Below are 27,258 nucleotides of genomic sequence, written 5' to 3'. Positions count from 1 at the left end.
TGGGGGGGGGAAAAGAGGTTATTACAAATTGCTAAATCAGTGGATCTTCCATAGTCAGGGGAAGTCTACCTTGCTGTCTCACATTCAATTAAAAAAAACAACCACAAAAATATGCCATGCATTACATCAGAGAGAAACAGCAATATCTGTTTTAATAAACACCGGCAATTTCAATGGATGGAGACCGTTTAAGGGAGGGGCTGTGGCTCAGTGGTAGAGCATCTGGTTGGCATGCAGGAGGTCCCAGGTTCAATCCCCAGCATCTCCAGTTAAAGGGACCAGGCAAGTGGGTGATGTGGAAGACCTTTGCCTGAGACCTTGGAGAGCTGCTGCTGGTCAGAGTAGACAATACTGACTTGGATGGACCAAGGGTCTGATTCAGTATAAGGCAGCTTCATGTGTTCATATGACTTTTGGGGAGGGGCTGTGGCTCAGTGGTAGAGCCTCTGCTTGGCATGCAGAGGGTCCCAGGTTCAATCCTCCTGCGTCTCCAGTTAAAGGGACTGGACAGGTAGGTGATGTGAAAGACCCCTGCCTGAGACCCTGGAGAGCCGCTGCTGGTCAGAGTAGACAATACTGACTTGGGGAGGGCCATGGCTCAGTGGTAGAGCCTCTGCTTGGCCTGCAGAAGGTCCCAGGTTCAGTCCCCGGCATCTCCAGTTAAAGGGACCAGGCAGGTAGGTGATGGGAAAGACCTCTGCCTGAGACCCTGGAGAGCCGCTGCCGGCCTGAGTAGACGATACGGCCTTGGATGGACCCAGGAGGGTCCGATTCGGCCCAAGGCAGCTGCGTGTGTGTTCAAGGGCTGCCCTGCCCCAAGCAGAGTGACGCCCCTCCCTCCCTCTCTCTCCGTAGGCCTGACCACGGCACCGCTCTGCTTGGGACTGCGCTGGGGAGCCGGGCCGGGTTCCGGGCCCCGCGAGGCGGCATCGGCCGCGCCCCGCCCCGCGTAGAGCTGCTCCGAGGGCCCCGATCCTCGGAGGCGCGGCGGCAGAGGGTCCCTGCCGAGGCCGCGCAGGGCCGGGCGGCCTTGGTGCCGCCCTCGGCCCGGCCCAGCGGCGTCGCCTGCCTGTGCGGCGCCTCCCTCCCCGGCCGCCGAGGCGGCAGGGGCGATGGGCCGCTCCGGAGGGAGCCGTCCGGGCCAGGCCCCGCGGCGGCGCGGGGAAGGAGGCGGCGAGCGGGAAGGCCGCGGCGGCCATGGCGGCGGCGGCGCCCGGCCTCGCCTGCCCCGCTGGGGCCTGGCCTTGGCGCTGCTGGCCGCCCTGCTGGCCGCCAAGTGGTACCGGGACTCCGAGGCTGCCCGGCGGCAGGTACCGGCCCAGGGGCGGCGGAGGAGTAGGGGATGGGGATGGGGGTGGGGGGGGGTGTGCTGGTCCTCTGGGGCTGGGGACTGCGACTTGGGGGGCGAGAAGGGCCCTGGTGGGGCTGGGGAGCTTGGGGGAGATGGGGTAAGGATGGAGGGAAGTGGTGGGCCTGGAGCTTGCGGGAGATGGGGTAGGGCTGGAGGGAAGTTGTAGGGCTGGAGAGAAGTTGTGGGCCTGAAGCTTGGGGGAGATGGGGTAGAGATGGAGGGAGGTTGTGGGCCTGGAGCTTGGGGGAGATGGGGTAGGGATGGAGGGAAGTTGTGGGTTTGAAGCTTGGGGGAGATGGGGTAGGGATGGAGGGAAGTTGTGGGCCTGGAGAGCTTGGGGGAGATGGGGTAGGGATGGAGGGAAGTTATGGGACTGGAGAGCTTTGGGGAGATGGGGTAGGGCTGGGGGGAAGTTGTAGGGATGGAGGGAAGTTGTGGCCTGGAGCTTGGGGGAGATGGGGTAGGGATGGAGGGAAGTGGTGGGCCTGGAGCTTGGGAGGATGCAGTAGGGCTGGAGAGAAGTTGTGGGCCTGAAGCTTGGGGGAGATGGGGTAGGGATGGAGGGAAGTTGTGTGCCTGGAGAGCTTGGGGGAGATGGGGTAGGGATGGAGGGAAGTTGTGGGCCTGGAGAGCTTGGGGGAGATGGGGTAGGGATGGAGGGAAGTTATGGGACTGGAGAGCTTGGGGGAGATGGGGTAGGGCTGGGGGGAAGTTGTAGGGATGGAGGGAAGTTGTGGCCTGGAGCTTGGGGGAGATGGGGTAGGGATGGAGGGAAGTGGTGGGCCTGGAGCTTGGGAGGATGCAGTAGGGCTGGAGAGAAGTTGTGGGCCTGAAGCTTGGGGGAGATGGGGTAGGGATGGAGGGAAGTTGTGTGCCTGGAGAGCTTGGGGGAGATGGGGTAGGGATGGAGGGAAGTTGTGGGCCTGGAGAGCTTGGGGGAGATGGGGTAGGGATGGAGGGAAGTTGTAGGGATGTTGTGGCCTGGAGCTTGGGGGAGATGGGGTAGGGATGGAGGGAAGTGGTGGGCCTGGAGCTTGGGAGGATGCAGTAGGGATGGAGAGAAGTTGTGGCCTGGAGCTTGGGGGAGATGGGGTAGGGATGGAGGGAAGTGGTGGGACTGGAGAGCTTGGGGGAGATGGGGGTAGGGATGGAGGGAAGTGGTGGGCCTGAAGCTTGGGGGAGATGGGGGCAAACTGTTCCCAAATACAGAGTGCTTTTCTGCAAGGCCAGATTAAATGCACTTCCATTGGGGGAGTGAGCAGGCCGGTTTTCAGCGGTCCCCCTTCCGGGCGATTTTGGGATTGTGGATCAGGGAGTTCGTCCTTTGTTGGTTGTAAAAAGCACAATCCGCGCAAATGGATCACAGTATACATTCAGAGGTTGGAGCCTGCCCTAAAGCAAGAGATAGCTGGGCATGGAGTAGGGGTCACTGGGGGTGTGTGGGGGAGGTAGTTGTGAATTTCCTGCATTGTGCAAGGGGTTGGACTAGATGACCCTCGTGGTCCCTTCCAACTCTATGATTCTATGATAGTTGCAAAGCAGTTGGCTGATAACTGATCCAAATGTAACCCTCACCGTGGTAAATTTTTAAAAATCTTATTTTATATAAAGGGGATACAGAAAGGAAAAAAGAAGGGAAGGGGGGAAAAGGTAAAACTTATTTTGTCCTCCTGGCCTCGACATAGAAATTATGGCAACATTCTTTTTAAGTTTAGACTATCATTCATCCTGAACATTAAATAATCTCAGGATTCACTGGAAAAAAAGAAAAAATATTTCATCCCTCAAGCCCCAGCATAGACTAAACGTAAGAAAATCTAGTACCATAACTTCTGTCATTTATCTTAAGCACTTAAACTTCTTAAATGTTACTTTACATTTTCTTATAATAAATCATTAATTTCTTATTTTTTAAGTTATTTGTTTGTCACATGAATAGTGGTCATAAAAAGACTGCCATTTCAACACAAATTCATCTCCCGTGGTAAAAATTTTATCTGTGATTTTTAATGATACCTCCTTTTAACTGTACTGCTCAGATATTGTATTTTTGTATGTTTGGTTATTTCTGTATTATTGAATTTGTTGCTCATGACCTGTTGGTCCACAAGCATAAAGAACGGAATAAAGGAATGGAGCAAGAGGGCCTTTTGGGAAAATTTGGGAGGGGGGGCTTGGGAATGGGAAAAGTTGGGCCCCGGGGGTAAGAGGGCCCTTGAGGGGACTGGGGAGTTAGGGGGCAAGAAGGGCATTGAGGAACTGGGGGGGGGGTTGAGGGGGAAGAGAAGATTTGGGGGGGCAGAAGTGGGAGTCAAAAGGGATTTTGGGGGAGCGGAGGCGTTGCTGGGGGTTTCCATCTGTTTCAAAGCTATAAAGCTGGTTGTCGGTTCTTTCATTTAAGAAATGTAATACATGCAAATGTAGTCCGTGCAGTGTTTTTGTGAGTTTGGGCCACCTTATTAATGGCAGGGAGTTAACGGGGCAAAGCTAGAGTTGGCGATCTGCTTTCTTCTGGGTAGAAGTTGTATGAAACTCAAGTCGCAGGCCGAGAGGGGTGCGTTAGAATGCTGCCAGGTTCTGAGTTCTGGTGCTGGTGATTCCTTCTGTGAGTATTGTCAGGATTCTGCAAGAACTCTTCGAGGGAGGCTGGCAGCATGCATCTCATCATACAGTCCACAGCGGTGGACTCTGGAGAACCGGGTTTGGTTCCCCACTCCTCCACGTGAGCAGCGGACGCTAATCCAGAGAACTGGATTTGTTTCCCCACTCCTACACATGAAGCCAGCTGGGTGACCGTGGGCTAGTCACACTCTCTCAGCCCCACCTACCTCACAGGGTGTCTGTTGTGGGGAGGGGAGGGGAAGGGAAGGTGATTGTAAGCCGGTTTGATTCTTCTTTAAGTGGCAGAGAAAGTCGGCATATAAAAACCAACTCCTCTTCTTCCTAAATAATTGAGTCACAGTAGCTTCACCTAGTGCGAGTTCTTGGCCCCGAGTACCTGACGGGGCAAAGTCTCTGGTTCCTTCTTGGCTTCTGCCTCTTCTGAATCCTGGCTTCAAGGCTGTTGCCAGCTCTTTATCTGCCTGGTGCCGTCTTGGTTCTGCCCTACGAGGCACGAGTGCTTTTGCTGTCTGTAATCGACAAGAGCAAAGCCTTCCAGGCAGCGTTAAGCATCCTTTTAGGCTAGCAGGCGGCAGATGGGAAATAAATGGGGTGGAGAGCGCCGGGACCACTAATGGCATGCAGAACCTCTGCAGCTGGCATCGCCGAGGGATGGAATCTCATTCTAGCTCCTTGGGTCTTTGTGGTGGATGGAGAGTGATGCTTTCGTGCCGTACGTGGGAGAAGGCAGAGTACAAAGAGCAACCCTGGTGGGTGAGCTGTCTGCTCTGAGCCCGGCCTTGGTTGGGGAGAGCAGGGTAGAAATTTAATAACATAAATAAATCCTCCATCCTGCTTGAATAGCCGTGAACTCTTGGAGGGCATTCTCTTCTCCTTTTGCTGGACTTATGGGATTGTCGAGGATCACTCTAAAATCCTCAAAAGGGACTGAATAGAGTAAGGATTGTTGAGCCTCCCGACAGCTGTGAGCTCAGCTTGAAAGAATATAAATGGTGGACACCATTCAGTAGGGACTTCTGAGCCTCATGGAAATGGATGGAGGATGGGGTAAGGCCGGCTACTATGTACACATTTCACCTGCTGATGGGCTTAGGGAGGCAGGAGTCTGTTCCTTGCTATCATAAGAACATAAGAAAGGTCATGCTGGATCAGACCAAGGCCCATCAAGTCCAGCAGTCTGTTCACGCAGTGGCCAGCCAGGTGCCTCTAGGAAGCCCACAAACAAGACGAGTGCAGCAGCATTGTCCTGCCTGTGCTTCACAGCACCTAATATAATAGGCGTGCTCCTCTGATCCTGGAGAGAATAGGTCTGCATCATGACCAGTATCCATTTTGACTAGTAGCCATGAATAGCCCTTTCCTCCATCAACATGTCCACTCCCCTCTTAAAGCTTTCCAAGTTGGCAGCCATCACCACATCCTGGGGCAGGGAGTTTCACAGTTTAACTATGCGTTGTGTGAAGAAATACTTCCTTTTATCTTGTTAGTCTTAAGGATAGATGGACTCACATTCTATCTTCCTGTTCTCACTGTAGCACTACCCCACTCCAGTGGCGGTAATCCCTTAACAACACCCTGTGTTTGGAAAATCTTCCAAGAGCCTCTTCCCTTCCCACAACAGAACATGGGTTCAGAACATGCTGCGCAATCAGACTTATCTCATTCACAACAAGAGTGTCGCTTTGTGCTTGGGTATACTCAACAGTGAGAGTTGTATGTGACTGTAACCTTCATAGTTCATGCACTGGGTTGGTTACGTAAGCTATGCTGTGGGAGCACAGTCATTCTCCATGGCTCGCTAGCCAACCTTTGGCCAGTCGTCTGCAGTTCTGCAAACTGCCCACTTACCTCCCAACGAATTATTTGGCAGATTCCTGGGCAGCCCGGTTGAACGGAGAGTCTGCCCATGTGGAAAGGCAAAGGCAGAAACACTTCCCCATTTTTCATTCAGTTGTGATTTATATTCTTCTATAGGATCTTCTCTTATTACTCCATTGATTTCACACTTTCCCGTTTGTCCTCACAACTATCATTTGATCCGTCTGCTGTCTAGTAAAGAGAAGGCTGTTACTCTATCCACAGTTTATTATTTAACAGTTGCTTTGAAGAAATGCTAAAAGTTATAAGCAAGTTATGCCTAAATGCTCACTTGCACACAGGCGCTCTTTTTGCACGGGAACAAAAAGTCTTTGGAGGGAGTGTCCTGGGTCTTCTCAACATCCCCTCTTTTGTACATACTGGAAAATATTTGTCCAGATTGGTTTGGTGCAGCTCTGACATTGGAGCAGTGTAGTTTGCTGTGTGGCTTTAAGCCCTGATTGTTTAGAATGTGGTTTATTTAATTAACCTTCACTTACAAATCATTCTTCTTTGTCTTTTTCCCGATCAGGAGATGGCTCTGAAATCTCTGGGGAATGAAGGCCTCTTTCTCTTTTCCTCCCTGGATACTAACAACGATTTGTACATCAGCCCTGAAGAGTTCAAGCCAATCGCAGAGAAACTCACTGGTACACATTTAACATCCTTCAAAGCACAAAGATCTAATCAATATTCCTTGAAAGGCAACTTCTCTAACCTAGCCATCTGACCAGAGCTTGTCTGATGTATTTACTGCCTGTATGTTTGGACCGGACCTTTTTCTCACCAGGGATGGGTAGCCCATCCTAAAGAAAGGAGGAGGATATTGCTGATGCCAGCTCTGTCTGTCCTGGGAAATTGTAATTCCAAATTCTGAAACTGTCCTCTTTCTCCTTGTATGATCGCTGTTCCCCTGGATGTGCCAAAAATCTGGTGTTGGATCTTCCAGCATTGCCTAAATGGGATTGAAATCAAACCAGTATCAGGGAAGTGCTTATTATTATCAACTTGGGTGACCTTGGGCTAACCATACCCTCTCAGCCTAACCTGCTTCATAGGGCTGTCGTGAGAACAAAGTGAAGAATGGAAGAAGAGTTGGTTTTTATATGCCAACTTTCTCTACTACTTAAGGAAGAATCAGACTGGCTTACACTCACCTTCCCTTCCCCTCCCTACAACAGACACCCTGAGAGGTAGGTGGGGCTGAGAGAGCTCAAAGAGTGCTGTGACTAGCCCAAGGTCACCCAGCTGGCTTCATGTGTAGGAGCAGCAAAACATCCAGTTCACCAGATTAGCCTCCGCCGCTCATGTGGAGGAGTGGGGAATCAAACCCGGTTCTCCAGATCAGAGTCCACTGCTCCAAACCACCGCTCTTAACCACTACGCCACACTGGGCTATGCACATGGCTCTGAACTCCTGGGAGGATGCTTGGGATAAAAATGTAATAAAGCACCACAAACCTCCCTGGTTTAAGCAGTTTAAGAGAGCGGAGTCTGGTTCCCCAGGCTGAAATGCCTGGCTGCCATCCATCCCTGTTCAAAATAGTGCCTGCCAGTTAAGAGCAGCAGTGCGTGCTTTCAGACTGGTACCAAGTGGGGGTGGAAGAAGACATGGATGGACTCAGCAGGGGTTGGATGGAAGCTGGAGTCTGCTAGCTGGCACCCTAACATCTCCCTTGGAATGTGTCACATAGCAGCACAGAGAATTTTTCACAGGAACAATAGACTCACACGTACTGCTGCACAATCAAAAGCAGGGCGCTTTCCAAAAAATAAGCTTCGATTAAAGAAAGGAGGGCAGAAGCCTGTAAATGTCAGTCTGCTGCTGCCCTCTGGAGTGCGGAGGGAGATCTACACAGGCAGAGATTTTTTTAAAAAATTGAGCCATGTTTGCTGTGAAGGGATTGTACAATTTGCCTTCACTGTAGCTCAGTCCACACAGGCCGCAGCCTGATTTTCAGCCTGCTTCTGGCTGCTTTGTCATGAAGTAGAAGAAGAGTTGGTTTTTATATGCTGACTTTCTCTACCGCTTAAGGAAGAATCAAACCAGCTTACAATCACCTTCTCTTCCCCTCCCCACAACAGACACCCTGTGAGGTGGGTGGGGCTGAGAGAGCTCTAAGAGAGCTGTGACCAGCCCAAGGTCACCCAGCTGGCTTCGTGTGCAGGAGAGGGAAAACAAATACAGTTCACCAGATTAGCCTCCACCAGCATCGTGTAGTGGTTAAGAGCGGTGGTTTTGAGCGGTGGAGTCTGATCTGGAGAACAGGGTTTGATTCCCTACTCCACTTGAGCAGCAGACACTAATCTGGTGAACCCCCACACGAAGCCAACTGGATGACCTTGGGCTAGTCACAGCTCTCTTAGAGCTCTCTCAGTCCCACCTGCCTCACAGGGTGTCTGTTGCGGGGAAGGGAAGGTGATTGTAAGCCGGTTTGATTCTGCCTTAAGTGGTAGAGAAAGTCGGCATATAAAAACCAACTCCTCCTCTTCTTCTTCATGTGGAGGAGTGGGGAATCAAACCCAGATCAGAGTCCACAGCTCCAAAACGCCACTCTTAACCACTGCACCACGCTGGCTCCCACGTGTGGTTCCCATGGATTGTGTTGTGAGCTGGGTATACAAAGAAGCAGTTGTGTCCTCTGCCACAGTCCAGTCTATGATCTGACTATGCCATATTGCTATGCAAACAATCCCATAAAGCAGATTTTCTAAGAGCGCAGACTCACATTGGTTGGGGAGAGTAATGAAGGGTGTTACGGGTGTGCAACAAACTGAAATTGCTCAGGAGAAATTTTGAGCAGTTTGAGCCACGCCGAATACATGCTTGAAAGACTGTCGATGGAGTAACAGACTGAACAGATGAAATGAAACCCTTTGAAACGGAGCCCAGGTTTAACCTTCTATGACTGTTGCTCTGTTCAGGCATTACTCCCATCTCTGTCCTTGAGGAAGAAGAGGAGGTGCTGGATCCCAGTGGGGAGATTCTCTCTGTCGTTGCAAGATTCCAGCCTCTGCTAATGGAAACCATGACAAAGAGCAAAGATGGGTTCCTTGGAGTGAGTATTGCATTTAAATGGGCTGCAAATCCTATCCGGTGGGTTAATCAACTGAAGTGCCAGTTGACTAATCTGCAGAGGAGTGTATTGATCAGTGGGACTGTGAGTTAATGGGCCTGGTTGATTGTTGTTTCTCCTTTTAAGGCTGTTTTGGTTTGTTTGTACTGCCAGAATAGGGAAGGGGAAAATAACACAATAGACAGTGCTTCTCCCAGTGGCTTGATCCAGACATGATACAAAACGATGGTTAATTAACTTTGACGTTTGAACTGACAAGCCAAACCTGGGTTTCAACAAACCATGGCATGTGCAGATTGTGGGATTGCAGTGGGGTCTGAATCGACAATCCTTACTGAATGGCTGTTTACTCAAACTATGGAGTATGAACAGGAGTATGGAGAAGACGAGAAATGAAATCACGTTGTCAGGTTTTAGATATGGAGGAGAGGGCTATTCATGGCTACTATTAAAAATGGATACTACTTATGATGCATACCTATTCCCTTCAGGATCAGAGGAGCATGCCTGATATATTAGGCACTGTGGAACACAGGCAGGACGGTGCTGCTGCAGTCGTCTTGTTTGGGAGCTTCCTAGAGGCACCTGGTTGGCCACTGTGGGAACAGACTGCTGGACTTGATGGGCATTGGTCTGATCCAGCAGGGCCTTTCTTATGTTCTTAGACTGCGGTTTGTTCATATGTTTGGAAGCTTTCCCCATGATTTGGGCTCTATATTCCATATAATGGCAAACCACTGTGGTTAGATTTGACTTGACAAAGCTTAAAACTCAACTCATTTGGTAGAGTCCCCCCCCCTTTTTGTTGTCCTGTTAGATTTGACTTGAGCCAGTTAGCTTTTGTTTATTGAACCACAAGTTTTATAATTGTATGTCATTACTTATTGCCTGTCATTGTCTATATTTTATTTATTTAAATGTTGCAAATGATCAAGTTTGTTAAATAATGTAAATATTAAGTATAATCAAGCTTTTTAAGGTAGCTGATTAACTGAAAATTTCTTAATAGTGTTTTAGCACGTGGCCCACAAGATTTTTTTTTACACTGATTTTAGGTGAGGGATAGAGGCGATATACAGACTTCGAAAATAACGGTGTGAATCGGCATGCTGGGTCTTAGATTCAAGACTTGGGCTTTGGGATAGCCTAACGCTGAGTAATGAACACTGAAGCTGCAAGTAGTGCAGCCTTGTTTGGGGGCTTCCTAGAGGCACCTGGTTGGCCACTGTGTGAACAGACTGCTGGACTTGATGGGCCTTGGTTTGATCCAGCATGGCCTTTCTTACGTTCTTATATTCACCCCTTCCTGGGGAACTGACTCCCCTTGTTCAGTTCCTTGCTGAACTGTATCCCAGGCCTCAAACCTGCTAAACCACAGCCCATTTCCTAGGGATGTTTCCTAATGAAGGTTTCTATGTCTGCAGATTTCACATGTTGCCCTTTTTGGGCTTCGCAATTGGACGGCTCCGGCTTCCCCTATGAGCACGATGCTTGCCCAGCAGTTCAAGGCCTTCCTCCCGCCAAAGAATAAACTAGAACTGGGAGATCCTTGGTGGATAATTCCCAGTGAACTAAACATTTTTACTGGATACCTTCCCAATAATCGGTTTTACCCTCCGGCTCCTAAGGGTAAAGAGGTAAAGCTCTCTGTTTATTATTTTAAAAGAAGCATTTATATAGTGTTATTAAACAACAAGCAAGCTAGCTTGGTGTAGTGGGAGCCAGTGTGGTGTAGTGGTTAAGAACAGTGGTTTGGAGCGGTGGACTGATAGGGAGAACTGGGTTTGATTCCCCACTCCTGCACATGAGCGGCGGAGGCTAATCTGGTGAACTGGGTTGGTTTCCCCACTCCGGCACATGAAGCCAGTTGGGTGACCTTGGCTAGTCACAGCTCTCTTAGAGCTCTCTCAGCCCCACCTATCTCCCAGGGTGTCTGTTGTGGGGAGGGGAAGGGAAGGTGGCTGTAAGCCGGTTTGATTCTGCCTTAAGTGGCAGAGAAAGTTGGCATATAAAAACCAACTCTTCTTCTTCTTCAATTATATTATTTTATTTATTTAATATATTTTTATCCTGTTTTACTCCCTGCTGGGGACCGAAAGTGGCTTACAAAAAAATTACTAACAGAATATAAAAACAAGCAACCATGAGAAAGCAGATCAAAGTCAAATTTATTGTATGAGGCCATAGGCCATTGCAATCTAAAACATTGCAACAGCAGACCTAAAACAATTTGACAGCAAATTAACATATACGATATCATTAAAAGGGATGCAAATGTTAAAAGATTGAAGTACGCCCATTCGGCTCTATCTAGTTATTCCACCTTTTGCGATTTGCTTTTCCCTGATTTTCTTGGCCGCTAGGCTGTACAGTGCCATTTTTTGAGAAATACAAGGATCTATATCTGATAACAAATAAATTAGTCTGTCAGCATCAGATGATAATTGTAATGTGTGTGTGTGTAAAGTGCCTTCAAGTCGCAGCCGACTTATGGCGACCCCTTATGGGGTTTTCATGGCAAGAGACTAACAGAGGTGGTTTGCCAGTGCCTTCCTCTGCACAGCAACCCTGGTATTCCTTGGCAGTCTCCCATCCAAATACTAACCAGGGCTGACCCTGCTTAGCTTCTGAGATCTGACGAGATCAGGCTAGCCTGGGTCATCCAGGTCAGGGCAATAATTGTAATACAGAAAAATATTTGCCAAAAACTTGCTCCGGGGCTCAGTGTATAAAAGCCAGGCCAGGACATAATGGGGCCATGAGAAAGTAGTCAAAGACATCCTGTGCTGATGTTTGCCAGGTCAACCCAACTGGCCAAGACCATAGTCAAAGCCCCGGCCACACCCAGGCTAATAACCCATGCAACGGGAGAAAGGAAAAAAACACTCAGCCTAGATGTTGCAAGCTGGCAGCCCTCTTCCCTCAGTTTCCCCTTCTTGCTGCAAGTGTGCATACCCTCTGTTTCAGGAATAGTTACAACAGTCCTTTAAGGTAGGTCAGTATGGTTATTCCTAGTTTGATGCATTGGTTGGGGTGACTGGAGAACGGCACATTTGAGTAGCGGCTAATTCTGTTCTTCAGGATCTCACTTTAGATGTGCAGAGTGCATTGTTAAATCCTGGACAGGTTGTTTTTTGGGGGTTTGGGAGCAGCGGGGGCTCCTTTGCAGGGCAGGAAAAGAGTACCTGGTTAGCGTGCGATATTTTGAGCGCAGCGATCTCTAAATCAGAGCCCAAGCGAAATGTTGTCAATCAATGCAGCTGGAGGGAAAAGCACAGTGAGCAGATCAATTTCCCGACCTTGGCTGGAATTATTGGCTCTGGTGTCTTAAAGTCCGACAACACTTCTATTACTGTAAGAAATATTCAAGACAGCCAAGGCTATAAATTATTGAGAGTGGCCAAGAAAACAGAGAAGATGGCCCTTCTTAATCAGATCCAGGATGCTAATTATCGAACCTGGCCTTGGCAGGGAATAGATTCCTGCTCTTATGTTCGCTGACTGCCTCCAGCGCTGTGATCTTCTTTCCACAGATCATCATTCACAAGCTCTTGAGTATGTTCCATCCGCGGCCATTTGTGAAGACGCGCTTTGCTCCTCAGGGGGCTGTCGCTTGCGTCCAGGCAGTGGCTGATTTCTATTACAAGATAGCCTTCAGGTAAAGCCCTGAAATGGTGGGGAGAGAAGGGGGGTTGCTGTCAATGTGAAGAGCTGCAAATCTAGTCCTCAATCTTTTAATTTGTTGTTATCTAAAGACTCGAAGCGCCTCGTGTTTCTCAACAGTATTCTTTCACGATACTCCATCCCTGATGATCTGCTAGGAATTTCAGCGGATAACCACCAGCTTAGAGACTGGGTATTTAAAGCTGATGCACTGATCGATCGATCATGAATTTTAAAATCAAAAGCAGCACCGCGGTACAAGTTAATTAAAAATGACCACTTGAGAACTCCCTGTTTAGCCAGCATCACAAATCATATCTCACAGGGTGTTTGTCTTGGGGAGGGGAAGGGAACCGTTCTTCCGTCTCTGGATGCTGACATCCCAAGATCCAAATGACTGAGATGCAGGATTGCAGGAGCAATCGATGCACTGGTGCTTCAGTGATAACCAGTCATTCCAGAGCGGCACCCAAGTTAATCTATAGCACCGAAATTAAACAGAAGTCTATTGGCACCTTAAAAGACTAACATAATGCACCCAGTGTATGCTTTTGTGAGTCGAGTGAACTTTGACTCAGGAAAATGTAAGGTAGAGTTAATTTTGTTTGTTTTCTAAGATGCCGCCAGACTTCTGATAACATCTAAATTAGTCTCGAGGTTGTTGTGATGTTTCCATCTTCCTTGAGGATATTCTATACACAAGGCTCCTCTCCCCACTCCTACACATGAAGCCAGCTGGGTGACCTTGGGCTAGTCACAGCTCTCTCAGCCCCACCTACCTCACAGGGTGTTTGTTGTGGGGAGGGAAAGGGAAGGTGATTGTAAGCCGGTTTGAGTCTTCCTTAAGTGGTAGAGAAAGTCAGCATATAAAAATCAACTCTTCTTCTTAGACTCCTAGTAGAATGGCCAACACAGAGTACCAAATCAGCCTTCACAGCCCAAACCTTCAGGGTTTCAAAGCAAGGGAATGCCGGTAGAAATAAAATACCTGGGGCGCTAGAATATGGTCCAGCATAAAACCCTTGAGCTGTTGGGTCCTACCCGGGCCTGTCATCCATGTTCAAAGATAACAAAGCATTAATTACAGCTGTCAGCCGCACGTTGAATCCTTGCGCTCAGCTCCGTCGCCTTCGTTAGAGAGCACTTTGGCTGATTCCTGTCTCTCACCTAGGATACACGCTGAATTCCAGCTCAACGAGCCTCCGGATTTCCCCTTCTGGTTTTCTCCTGCCCAGTTCACTGGCTACATTGTCCTCTCCAAAGACTCCTCCCACGTTCGGGAATTCAAGCTGGCTGTTCCTAACAATAGGTAAGGGGGAGCTGGATTTTGGGGGATGCTGAAAAATGGGTCCTGAAAAGTCCTGGAAATATTTGGGAATAACTGGGAATATTGGGAGCTGGCGTTGCAGGCTCCTAGGACTGTTTTTTCCTCTTTTTCCCCTCCCTCCCCTCTGGGTTTCTGCATCTCCCGGTGATTGATATCTGCTTGCCAGGCTGCTTTAGGTAAGATTCTGTGAAATTTAAGTGTTTTTGTTGTTTCTTAAAAGTTTGTGCTTTGCTGGAATTGGTTTGTGTTGGGTTCCCCATTTTTGGTGGATTTTTGTGTTTTACATTGAGATTCTTGCCTTCTACATAGATTGAGATTCTTGCCTTCTATATAGATTGAGATTCTCACATTTTATGTAGGTGTAGATTCTTGTGTTTGACATAGGTTCAGATTCTCCCATTTTTACATTGGTTAGGCTTAACAATAGCTTCCAATAACCCCATGGCGAGGAGAGTCTCGGGTTTTACTCTTTTTCACATTTTTTTCCTCCACAGAAAAAAATGGAAGACGGCTGGGGAAGACAGCTTGTTCAGGGGCCCATAGAATTGGGCTCCTTGGTCCAATTGACTTGGAATGTGGGGGTTATTTAAAGGACAGACATCAGCAGCTACCCTGCAATTTTGACACCAGTACCTTTAAAAACACCTCCCCCCAGCCTCCTGGAAACATTTCCCTTAGGGAATAATGGAGTAGAAAAATGTCAGAACCTTCCCACCCCGAAAGGAACCCAGATCAAAATGCCATACCGGTATCTGAAACCCAGGAAACTGTGATTACCAATATTTTTCAACTCCAATATACCTGGAGCTAAAAAATACTTTTTGTTTTGTTTTGCTGCACACCCCTAGGCCGGGGTGTGCCATGAGTGCAGCAAAACAAGTCTCCATTTAAACAATATATGGAAGCATGATAGATTGAGTTGGCTTGTCTTGTCTAGCCTGAGCCCAGAATCTGTGATTTAGTGACGTGTGTTGTTTGCTTCCAGAATATGATCAGGCCTGCTTATGCTTCACTTTGAAGCAGGCTTAAAGCTTCTTGTTTCAGTGTAAACAGCTTGTGCTGAATGGTTGTTTCTCACTGCACTATTTTTTCTCTCTCTAGGTCTCTCAACGTAGACATGGAATGGCTGTACGGGGCCCGAGAGAGCAGCAACATGGAGGTGGATATAGGATACCTGCCTCAGGTCTGTAACCAGGCTTAGAGATGGGAAACTTCTGGAAATGTTGAAGCCATGGAAGAAACAAGTGGTGTTTTGTTTAAAAACAAAAACAACAAAACCGAAATGGGAAGGATTGAAATATACAGTACTTCCTATGAAACTTAAACTTCTTTCACTGATTTAATGAAATAACATGCATCATTTATAACTTACTTAGCATATAAAATTATACTTTTAAATTCTAGCAAAATGTCAAAATAGTATAAATGTCTTCATTTTCTATAAGAAATTTGAGTGCTCAGTTTTAATACGTTTTCATGTGTTATGATTTCTTAAATTATATTTTATTTTGTAAACTGACTCTAGTAGGTTCCCCGGAGAGGCGGCAATGTAATTTTTGTAAATTAATAGATAAGATATATTGCTTGTACTGTTGCAAATTGGTGCACACCATGATAAATGTATCTTAATATTTACCATCTGAGAGGTAGGAAAAATGCAAGTTGAAACTACAAAACAAAACAAAAAAGTGTATTGCTTAGGCTGAAACTCTCATAAAGTCATAATAGGTAGGACTACAAGCATATTTGGATGTTAAGTTAAACTTTATAACATTGAAAACGCTGAACTCTTTAATAATGTATTATCATTAAACACATCAATTTTTTGCCGTCAAGTCACAGCTGACTTAATTATGGCCAGAATTTACATTTAAAGAAAACATACTTGAAAATATTGTATTTGTTTACAATATACATAGGAATTATAATTATCTGGTGCTGTAGATTGTCTTACAATGTTTTCATACTACACATTTCACTCATTCTGTTTCCACCCCAAATTTCCTAATTTTTCCATTGGAAAAACTGGAAAAGGCTGAGGACGTTTTCATACTATACATTTTGAGATAGAAAACCTCGTCTTTTCTCGTCCTAAAGGAGAAAATATTTCACGGGAGTAATCTAGAGAGGGGGCTTCAGTTAAATAAGAGCATTATTAATATAGTTTAGGCACCATGGTGGTTATGTTCTTAGACCTCATAAGAGCTATAGAAGAGAAACTAGACTTCTCAGTACTGGGAAACTTTTATGTAATTTGTTTTAATTTTTTTATCTTGAACTTACTGACTTCATTTGTCTTGATTTTGGGGGAGCAAGATTGAATCCTTTCCACTGGGCAATATTTCTCTTGTAGTGCAATCACTTTCTGTCGGAAATTGTGAAATATAATAGGAAATTTTTAAAACAAAATGCAAAGCAGCGTTCCCTAACCTTTTTGAAGTTGTGCATCCCTGTCGTTTAATTTTGTGACATACTCCCACTCCCAGAAGGAAAAATACACTTGAAATTAAAGACAGTCTCAAACAAAGGAAAGCATTTGAAAGGAATAATTGCATTTAATTCCATGAGGAACAATAGCATTTAAGTAGTATTGCACTTGGAGTTACATATGCCAAACAAATGGAGTTATTTTTTGCAGGGCAGCATTTTCCAGACCTCCCCCTTCCCACTGCAGTTTTCTGTGCTCCCTCCCCCCCCGCCCCCAGTTCAGCTCTAGATGCAACAGAAAAGATCCTTAGGAATTATTGTTCTGAAAACTGCAGGAGCAGGTGGGAATGCTGTGTGGCGCTATTTAAAAATTAAAATTAATTTTGTCTTGAGAACTTGTCGAGAAGCTTGCAGTATCCTTAGAGATACTTGACAATGCGCTGGGGTGTTATAAAATGAGGGTTGGGAATCTTTGCTCAGAAGAATCAAGGTATGCAGGATCCTGGCCTTTTTGCCAATTAAATAAAACAGCAGCAACTGTGGAGTTCAAACCAGCACCCAGTATTGAACCCCATAGTTGTTGCTGTCTATTTTATTTAATGCTTTTTAGCATGAACATATGATGGTACTATCTATTGAGCCAGATCATTGATCTGTCAAGGTCCTTACCGTGCATTCTGACTGGCTGGGCCTCAAGGGGGAGGTTTTTGTATTACTTCCTACCTGAACATTTTAACTGGCAATTCCAGGGTTTGAACCTGGGGCATTCTCTGTACAAAGCAGGTGCTCTACTGCTTAGCCATGCCCCCTCCACAGAGGTGCAGCCCCTCCCATCCCATCCTTACAATTAAGCAGCAGATCACAGCTTAAAACCCAGCCTATATTTGTGTCATTTATATCAACCATCTAGTCAACTGGGGAGCCATGGAAGTAAGCCTATCAGGGAGCCATGCTAATTGTAGCTTGATGTGTTTTCCCACATTTGTTGTGATCTCAAGATTGGTTGCGATCTGCATCCAGGACCAGCAACCTAGGGGAAGGCAGGACCATAATACGGCAACCTGTGTGGAAATCTCCTGTAACAATTTTTGTGTATTCAGTCTCCCATAATATTCGACTGCAAGTGAGGGGGCACCCTATGAAACTGGTTAGCAATAGATTCAAGGCAGAAAAAAAAACAACGCTTCACACACAGAAGAAGAGTTGGTTTTTATATGCCAACTTTCTCTACCACTTAAGAAAGAATCAAACCGACTTACAATCACCTTCTGTTCGTCTCCCCACAACAGATACCCTGTGAGGTAGGTGGGTCTGAGAGAGCTCTAAGAGAGCTGTGACTAGCCCAAGGTCACCCAGTTGGCTTCATGTGTGGATCTGGAGAAACCAACCCAGTTCACCAGATTAGCGTCCGCCGCTCATGTGGAGGAGTGGGGAATCAAACCTGGTTCTCCAGATCAGACTCCACCACTCCAAACCACCGTTCTTAACCACAACACCACACTGGCTCAACAGGGTGGTTGAGTTACAAAAGAAACCATCACAAGGTGTTGGAATGGCCACTGGGCTTAGGTAGGGGTCTTGAAAGGCGGTAGGACACGTTTATGGAGGATAGGTTTATCGGCTGTTAGCCCTGATAGCTGAAGGGGGGCTTCTGAGTTCAGGGGCAGGGTGCCCCTGATTGTCAGATCCTGGGGAACAGTCAGCAGGGGAGGGCTGCGATCTGGGTGCAGACTTCCTTGTGCCATCCTACTACCCACTGCTGGAAACAGAACGGTGGAGGACTAGGTGGCCCTCTGGCGTGATCCTGCATTACTCTTTCATTCTGGCGACCAGTGCGTTGTCTTAGGAGTGTTGAAACGGCTTATCTTCCTGTTGTCTCGTAGATGGAGCTGGAGTCTTTGGGACCGTCCATCCCTTCTGTAATCCACGACGAAAACGGGAACGTGATTAACAGCAGAGACCCCGAAAGGGAACCAATTCAGTTCATATTTGAAGAGATCACCTGGCAGCAAGAAATAACTTGGGAAGAGGTGGCGCACAAGCTGGAAGTTGCTATGTATCCATTTAAGAAAGTATGAGAACCATCCCAGTGTAGTTGTTTTTTTGGGGAGAGGGGTTAAGTACATAGGGTTGGATTCTGTGAGCAGCATCCCTTCTCATGCTAGGAGCCTCACCCTGATGTAAATGGCTCTTCAAGCCTATTGTGTCTAGGAAGTCTTGTGCTGGAGGAAAGCGCTGCGCTTGCACATGAAGCTGCCTTATACTGAATCAGACCCTCGGTCCGTCAAAGTCAGTATTGTCTACTCAGACCGGCAGTGGCTCTCCAGGGTCTCAGGCAGGGGTCTTTCCCATCACCTACTTGCCCAGTCCCTTTAACTGGAGATGCCAGAGATTGAACCTGGGACCTTCTGCATGCCAAGCAGAGGCTCTACCACTGAGCCACGGCTCCTCCCCATTCCTTAGTGGAACGGATCCTCAGGATGCAGCCTGGGTGGCTGAATTATTCTGTTTGTGCCCTGGGATGAAAGAACTGGGCCTACCGGCTTTATTTGGAAATTGCAAAAGTGACCATGTTTTTCTCTTTGATAACTGCTAATATCTCTGTGGTTTTCGCCCAAGACCCAGCATCCCGTGAAATAAACATGTGGGTCCGTCTTTTTGAGATTTGATGCAGAGGTTGCGTGAGGTCACCCTGGAAATTTGTGGCGGAGCCCAGATCTCCTGGGCGCAGCTGGAGCTTTAAGAGCCCTGCCACCCATCCTTCCCCTGCCGGGAGTCCCCGGTACCGTTTTTCCAAAAGAGACAAGCACGAGTGGTGTTTCCAAAGACCCCCTTTGGGCAGGGCATTCTGCAGTCTCAGAACAGCTCTTTTCTTATCAGCAGGAAACGTTCAAGCCACATGTGGCTCAGCCTCTAGGAACAAAGAGTGAACTTACAGCGCGAGTCGTTGAGAGCAATTAATATTCCCCTATGGCAGCTGGCAGTGTCACTCCTATCTAATCTATCAGTTGGGGGTGGGGTGGGGTGGGGCAGAGAAGGAGCCTGTGGGAAAATGATGCCATTTGGAGAAGTTGTTGAGAGCCATAGAGAGCTTCAAAAGGGGATTAGAGAGATTCGTGGAGGAGAAAAGGTCCATCGATGACTACTCACCATGGTGACTAAAGGGAACCTCCTCGTTCAGTGGCAGTAAACCTCTGAATACCTATACTTTTTTTGCCGTCAAGTCACAGCTGAATTATGGCAACCCCGTGAAGTTTTCAAGGCAAGAAGCAGGATGTGTGACTAGTCCAGCATCCTGTGTGAAGCAGGATGCTGGACTAGATAGACCACTGGCCCAATCCAGCAGGTCTCTCCTTGTGTTATGATAGCCACATTTTTTAAAAGAAGACTAGGTAGCTGTAAAGGGGCCTGCATGTAAGAAGGGCCTTGCTGGACTAACAGGGGAGGGGCCGAGGGTCAGTGGTAGAGCATCTGCTTGGCACGTAGAAGGTCCCAGGTTCAATCCCCATCTTCTCCAGTTAAAGGGACTAGGCAAGTGGGTGATGTGACAGACCTCTGCCTGAGACCCTGGAGAGCCTCTGCCGGTCTGAGTAGGCAATACTGACTTTGATGGACCAAAGGTCTGATTCAGTTTAAGGCAGCTTCATGTGTTCACACTAATGGTCCATCTAGTCTAATTTCCTACTTCTCAGAGTGGCCAGACGGGTGTCCTTGAAAGGTGTACAAGAGCAGAGCACAGAGGTCAAAGCCTCTCCCAGCAGCAGGTATTGAGAGCTATTGAACATGTAGGTTCTGTTTAGCCATGATGACTGTAATAGGCATTGATAGACGTCTCTTCCTCAATTCTCCTCTAAAGCCAATGGCCACAACTGCCTCTCTGTTCTCATTTCTATGACTGTAGTTAAGCCAAACATTTCTTTAAAGTGCCTTGCCTTGTTTTAAAAATGACCATACCAGCAATTTTAAAATTGTCTCTTTGGAAAGTGTTCCTCTGGTTTGCTCAGACTGTGCAGAACACAGTAAGTTCTTTGGTTAATGGTTCCACGTGTATATGTAGCATTCACATATTATATGTACGCATGTCTTCCCATTACTAGTACATGCCCTGGGGAGCAAGGGTCTATCAGGAGCTGCTTGCTACGTGTACCAATACCCCTAATACCAACTATATTATATAGTATACCCCCCGAATGACACTGAGATCGTCTGAAGAGAATTTGCTGGTGGTCCCTGGCCCTAAGAGCGTGTGGCTGTGCTCGACTAGAGCCAGGGCCTTCTCGGCCCCAGCCTAGTGGAATGCTCTGCCTAGTAACATCAGGACCCTGTGGGACCTTAAAGAGTTCTTCAGGGCCTGTAAGACAGAGCTTTTCCACCAGGCCTACAACTGAGGACAGCCGCAGAAACCATACCATCATTTCCGGCCTCCCCCCTCCCTTTCCTAGCATGGATAAATAATATCGACTGGAAAAGGTGCCACCTGTCTGGTGCCTACAGCTTAGCATCTTGTGCGCCATCTTTGATATGGGGTTTTTAGGGTTTTATATGATTATTGAGTATAACTTACGTTTTTAATGATGCTACCCACCCAGAGCCGGCTTGCTGGGGAGGGCAGGATACAAATGTGAAAAATAAATAAATAAACTATTTGCAATTTTAGCAGAAACCTATGACACAATTTCTGCCCCTTTTTTTTCTGCTTTCAGGTTTCCTACCTTCCTTTCACGCAAGCTTTTGAAAGAGCGAAATCGGAGAGTAAATTGGTGCACTCCTTACTGTTGTGGGGAGCGCTGGACGATCAGTCCTGCTGAGGTGAGAGGCTGCCGTGCTGTATTTTGCACATCTGCATTTTCGGTGGTGGAAAGGGCCATCATGTCGCAGCTGACCTACCGCAAGAGACAGAGAGAGGTGGTTGGCCACTGTCTGCCTCTGCATAGCAACCTTAGACTTCCCTAGTGGTCTCCCATCCAAGTACTAACCAGGGCCTCCCCTGCTTAGCTTCCAAGATCTGACCAGATCAGGCTAGCCTGGGCCATCCAGGCTATATTTAGGAGGAGTTAAAAACCAAAGCAGAGCGCTGCTGGATCAGGTCGAAAGGGGGGGGGGGACCCTGCATCTCCCCTACCTTTTAGAATGCTAATTATAAAGCAAAATATCTGGTTTTGAATGGCAAAACTGAGTGGAAGATAAAGGAGTTAAATCCCAAAAGCTATGCTCTCCTTGGCAAATTGTTATGAAAGTTTGAGCCATGAGGGGTGCATTCAGGGGACCTGGGTTCCTTCACCCTGCTAGTCATTTTTGGAGTCCTCAGTAAGCACACACTTCTTTCTGTGCCCACTGTCTTCTACGTTTGTAGGCTTGGATCCATGCTGAGAGTTTATGTAGTAGATTTTCTGCTAGGCACTTGTCACCCAAAGGGAGCATGTGGACCGATGCTATAACTCAAATAAAGCATCACAAATCTGCTCTGAAATTGTCCCAGGCACAAGCTTTTCTTGTTCTTGCCCTCATCTTTCTTTCTCTCTCTGACCAGGTTCGGGGCGAACTCTCCGGGAGACTGTCCTGGAAAGTTCGCCCATCCTTGCTTTGCTAAACGAGAGTTTCATCAGTTCTTGGTCATTGGTGAAGGAGCTAGAAGACCTGCAGGTAAGCATTTAATTCCTGTGAATCCAGGGATAGTAGAAGGTGCCACTTGGACACAGACATCAGTACAAACCCAGAATGGCAAAACCGTGAAGTCTCCGGCAGCTTCTCCACCAGGGTCCTTTCTAGAAGAAGAATGTGCTGTCAAGTTGCAACCAACTCATGGCAACCCCTTCCATGGGGTGTTCCAGGCTTGAGATGAATAGAAGTGGTTTGCCATTGCCTTCTTCTGTGTAGCAACCCAGGTCTTCCTTGGTGTTCTCCCATCCAGCCCTTTTTCACTCCAATCCCGGAAGAGCTCAGGCCAAATTGGTCAAACTTGAGTTGCTGTCCTTTCTAGATACCATAAAAAACTGGAGCTGATGCTGTTGACTGAAGAACATCCAGTTAAATAACTGGGCAAATAAACTTCAACATCACCAAGAGTGTCGCCTAGACAGCTTTTGTAAGGTATTGAAAGGTGTGTGAGAGAACTTAATAAAGCAAAGTTACAGCGTTTTAAAGGAAAAGTTATTTTCTAACAATTTTTCAAAATCCTTTACAGTAATCCACTCGAATCAAAATAGCCTCAAAAATACCAAACAGCTTCTCCAATTAAAATGGGCTCCCACCATTGTCCTTTTACCCCAAAGGTGAGCCAGGGTAGTGTGGTTAAGAGTGGTAGTTTGGAACAGAGGACTCTGATCTGGAGAACTAGGTTTGATTCCCCACTTCTCCACATGAGTGGCGGAGGCTAATCTGGTGAACTGGATTTGTTTCTCCCCTCCTACACACGAAGCCAGCTGGGTGACCTTGGGCTAGTCATACTCTCTCAGCCCCACCTATCTCACCTTCTGTTGTGGGAAGGGAAGGTGATTGTAAGCCAATTTGATTCTTCCTCAAGTGGTAGTTAAAGTCGGCATATAAAAACCAACTCTTCTTCTTCTACCAGTTAATCAACCTCAGAGTATTAATTTACCAATTAAGACATACAGCATGTAGGAAGGGTCAAATTGTATTTCGTTTATTCTGGTCAAGATGTAATTTGAGAGATGAACCAGGGTTCATGCCGCTGCCTTATAATTTTGAGAATTACTTGACTTTGGGATCATAACTGACCCCAGAGGAGTATTAAAAAATATGAAAAAAAAACCCTTAGACTGCTCTACTTCATACCTCCTGGTGTCTTTTGCAGAAATAGGTGAACTGTTCTGTAGCGTTTCAACCCACCCTTTGTGTTCTTCTTCTTGTGTGTGTGAAGTTGATTGTTTCATTAAAAGGGCTACATGGTCAATTTAAATTTCAACTCAAGTGAATTAAACTCTGCACATAAGATATTGTGGGGTTTAAATTATCCCAATATGGTGAAAACTCACATTTGACAACACAACAGCTATTTTATATTGATATGGCAATTGAGATAAGGAGGGGGTTTAAAAAGATCATTACATTAGTCAGGGGTCTGTGAGACCCCTTGGAATTAGCATGGGGGTCTTTATAGACCTCAGATATTGTCCTTGTACCCCAAAGGATAAAAAATATTTCCTGATATAATTTATTTTTACACTAAAGTAATTGTCCAATTCATCAAGTTAAAAAAAAACAAAACATGACTACCTTGATTCCTGTTTGAAACAAATGCCATTTAGTTCTGTTTTTAAAGCCGGCGTAAGAGTTAAAAACATGCTTTCTTTATTCCGTAGGCCAAGAAAGAGAACACGTTCAACAGCAAACTTGCAGAGCTGCACCTTGAAAAATACAGTTTCCCGGTGGAAATAATGATCTGCTTGCCCAATGGCACTGTGGTATGACCTTAGTTCTGTTTGAGCATCCTGGTTCTGCTGTCTTTCTCTCTTTCTTTTAAAATACATTTTATTATTAAAACAATTTATATACGTAAACTTAAGATATACTAGAAAGTAAATACAATCACCTCACTTCTATATGGTTGCAGATAAATAGCTATACATCATTTCATTTTCTGCTTTACCTGTGGATTTTTTGGCAGCATTGGTGGACTGTTACATGCATGACAATATTTGGGTATAAGTGACTTTTGGAACTGAAGTCATTATTGGTTTTCAGGATACCACTTGGTTCGTTGCTGGTTATACTGAATTATCAGATTGTCAGCTTACTATAAAAGTTACCTGGTAATAAATTTCTTAGTAGCAGCAAGTGTAATCTGGACTAGCCCTTAGAATAATTCCCCTCTGCTGGGCAAATTCACAGACAAAACAGATTATACAAAATTGGAAAAAAACTCTCTAGTCTCATTCTTGAAGAAATGGATTCTTGTTAATTATGAGAATGTGTATCCAGACTTCATCAAAACAGAACTATTTCCCTTTCTCTTTTATTAATGGGTCCCATTTGCCTTCTCCTTATATAATTGCAGTAGGAATTAAGCATCCAATACGCATTTTTTCTTCTTGGCTCAAAAAGCCATCTCATTGTGCTAAGCAAAGCAGCTGCTGCTAATTGAATGCCATTATGGCCTGTGAGCACCCTAGACCAAGAAGGAGGAGCGCTATCTTCCCTCCTCATTAGCAGTCTTGTTTTAAAACGGCCGTGGGTCATTTAATCTGGCATCTGATGCCTTTGCCTTTTAGGGGAGAGCAGCTGCTGCCAGATTGAAATGGTATAGCCTCCCAGGGGGAGAGGAATCTGCGTGTGAAACTCTCTTTGTTTTCCTAAAGACGTCCCTCGTTTTTCAGGTACACCACATCAACGCCAACCACTTCCTGGATATTACTTCTATGAAGCCCGAAGAAGTCGAGAGCAGCATCTTCAGTTTCTCCGCCAGTTTTGAAGATCCCTCGACAGCGACCTACCTCCAGTTCCTGAAGGAAGGACTTCAGAAAGCAAAACCACTCCTGCAGACCTAACTTGAGAAGGCTACTGCAGATCACCAAAGATCAGAGGCCTTGTTTCCTGGCCACTCCTCCTGCTCCACGCTATATAGCGGAGCGCTGTTTCTTGAACGAGTAGGCTCCAGGGCCTCCTTAAGTAAGTGTCCCTTGGAAAAATACAGAACAGTAACAACTGTAGTTGCACACATTTTTCTTTTGAAGGGGTATCTTTGAAGGAACTGAAGTTGCCAGGCTCTTATCAACGAGTTGGTGGGGCTTAAGTGAAATGAGTGCTCAAGGTGCCCTGCGCTAGAAAATTGAGGACAGTGCAGCTCAAAGGAGGGGATATAGCTGTGGTTCCCAAACCAGGGCATGAGTGAGGAGTTGTTATCTCAAGCAAAGACTGGACCATCACATTGGTCTAAGGTCTGAGCACATCTGTGTTGATTTATGAGTCAGATGCCGTGTTTTTGGTCACTAGCTGGAGTCTGGCCTCTTTCAGGGCTCTTGAACTGTGTGTCCATAGCTGAAGCGTCATACTTCAGAACTCTGCGTTGGAAAGCCTTATTTGATTTCAGTAGGTCCCCATGACAAGTACCTTTTGGGATCAGGATGCATACTGGCAATTCTAGTTCAGAAGAGAGGTCCTGTGTGTTAGCTACACTCCCACTGGTGTTGAAAAGGGCTGTTTCATAAACACAGGGCGGGGGAATCCTTTAAGCAACCATTTAGATTTTTTGCACCAGGCAACCAAAGGCCGTGCACATGTTCCTCCTGAGATTCAAGATGCCTCTCCTTATTCATAAATGGAGTGCTTCTGTCATTAAGACGAGAGCCTCTTTGGTCCCAACCTGAAACAGCTGTTGCCAGAGGTACAGGTAAGCTGTGAGCTATCCTTGAAGTGTAGGCCTCATGCCGGGGATGAAAGTAAATGTGGCTGTTTTAATTGGTGGCAGTTGTGAAGGTAGCTCTATATAAGCCATGTAGTGAGGACCATTATTCTGACCATTCTTCTCCCCTCCCCAACTGCCAGAACTCTATCGTCCTGAAAGGCCCTATGCTGTCTTTTTTAAAAGAAAACATTTCTAGCAGTCAGTATTGGGGAAGGGATTTTTAAAAAATTCTGATGAATCTCATGGTGGGGCTTCCTGAAATAGCAACCTCCCCATGCTTCAACATGCCAGTGGCTCCCTCTTGCTTTCCTTTTCCATTCAGCAAAACAGAATTAAAAACCAAAACATGGTGACTGAACTGAAGTATACGCATTAAGAACACTACATGCACATGTCTGTCATTCTTCAAATCTATTCCAAGTTCAAAATTAGGGTCTTTTTTTGGTTATAGATTTTGGAATTGCTTTTAGGCTAAAATTCTAACCCTTCAGGCGTAACTGGGAATGAGGGGACATCCCTGGTCAGCCAACTAGTCCAGGAGAGGGAGGGTGGAAGGTAGTGGGTCGTGAACTTTTCTCCGTAGCGACAGCTGCTTCTCCTTTTATTAACTCTCTTACTTTTGGGCTGGACTGGGCCTCCAGCTACTGAACCTATATCTCGGTTACTTGTTTATCCCATCCTTTTTTCTAAAAGCTCAGGGCAATGTATACAGTTCTGGGAGGGGCTGTGGCTCAGTTTGTAGAGCATCTGCTTGGCATGCAGAAGGGCCCAGGTTCAATCCCCGGCATCTCCAGTTAAAGGGACTAGGTGAGTAGGTGATGGGAAAGACCCCTGCCTGAGATCCTGGAGAGCCACTGCCGGTCTGAGTAGACAATACTGACTTTGACAGACCAGTATAAGGCAGCTTCATGTGTTCTCCCCCTCCTCCACTGTATCTTCATAACAACCTTGTGAGGTAGATGAAGTTGAAAGGTTAGCCAGCCCAAAGTGTCCCAGGGCATTTCTTAGCTGAGTGGGGGAGATGAACACAGGTCTCCCCAGCCCAATACTGGAACCATTAAGCTGTTCACCAGTATTTCTTAATGACTGTTGCCTCAAACAAGAAAATACCATCCCCCACCCCCCGAAGCACATATGATACAAGCAAAGTGCATTCACACTGATTTGTGTTGTTCTGTTGGCGTGAGATTGCAGCTTTTTGAAGTCCCAAGTTTTTTAAAAAAAATATATTAATGAAACATTGGCAGATAAAGGGTTAGTTCATGTGTAATATTTCCAGTCCTCCAAACTATACTTACCCAATGCCTAACCAGATTTTGCCAGTGCGGTCATGTCATGGCAAACTGAATTTTGCCTGTATCAGGAAGGAACTAATTTATTCTGCATATACTTGAGGAAGAGGGACTGGGAACAGTGCTTGGAAATGTTCCGTAAGAACCAAGCCTGTATCTGCAAACAAAGGATCAGTGAAGTGTCCAAGCTCATCTGCAGATCTGGAAATGGAACAGTCAGCTTTTGCTCTGGATGCCAACCTCAGGCATACTGGTTTTCCTGCAGCGTGGACAGTGCA

General features: G+C 46.5%; 1 protein-coding gene across 1 annotated transcript; it reads left to right on the top strand.

Annotated features, from left to right (window-relative positions):
• The first annotated feature begins 1,112 nt into the window (after nt 1-1,112).
• SELENON (selenoprotein N) lies at nt 1,113-24,831 on the top strand. The gene is made up of 12 exons (XM_056847011.1): nt 1,113-1,310; nt 6,363-6,480; nt 8,756-8,889; nt 10,332-10,544; nt 12,441-12,565; nt 13,742-13,879; nt 14,999-15,080; nt 18,208-18,396; nt 21,028-21,133; nt 21,855-21,967; nt 23,647-23,748; nt 24,661-24,831. The coding sequence occupies exons 1-12, from the start codon at nt 1,113-1,115 to the stop codon at nt 24,829-24,831; spliced, it is 1,689 nt and encodes a 562-aa protein (XP_056702989.1).
• The last annotated feature ends 2,427 nt before the right edge of the window (nt 24,832-27,258 follow it).

The sequence above is a fragment of the Euleptes europaea genome, chromosome 3, assembly GCF_029931775.1.
Source record: "Euleptes europaea isolate rEulEur1 chromosome 3, rEulEur1.hap1, whole genome shotgun sequence".
NCBI lineage: Eukaryota > Metazoa > Chordata > Lepidosauria > Squamata > Sphaerodactylidae > Euleptes > Euleptes europaea.
This window is presented reverse-complemented; position numbering and strand designations above follow the sequence as displayed.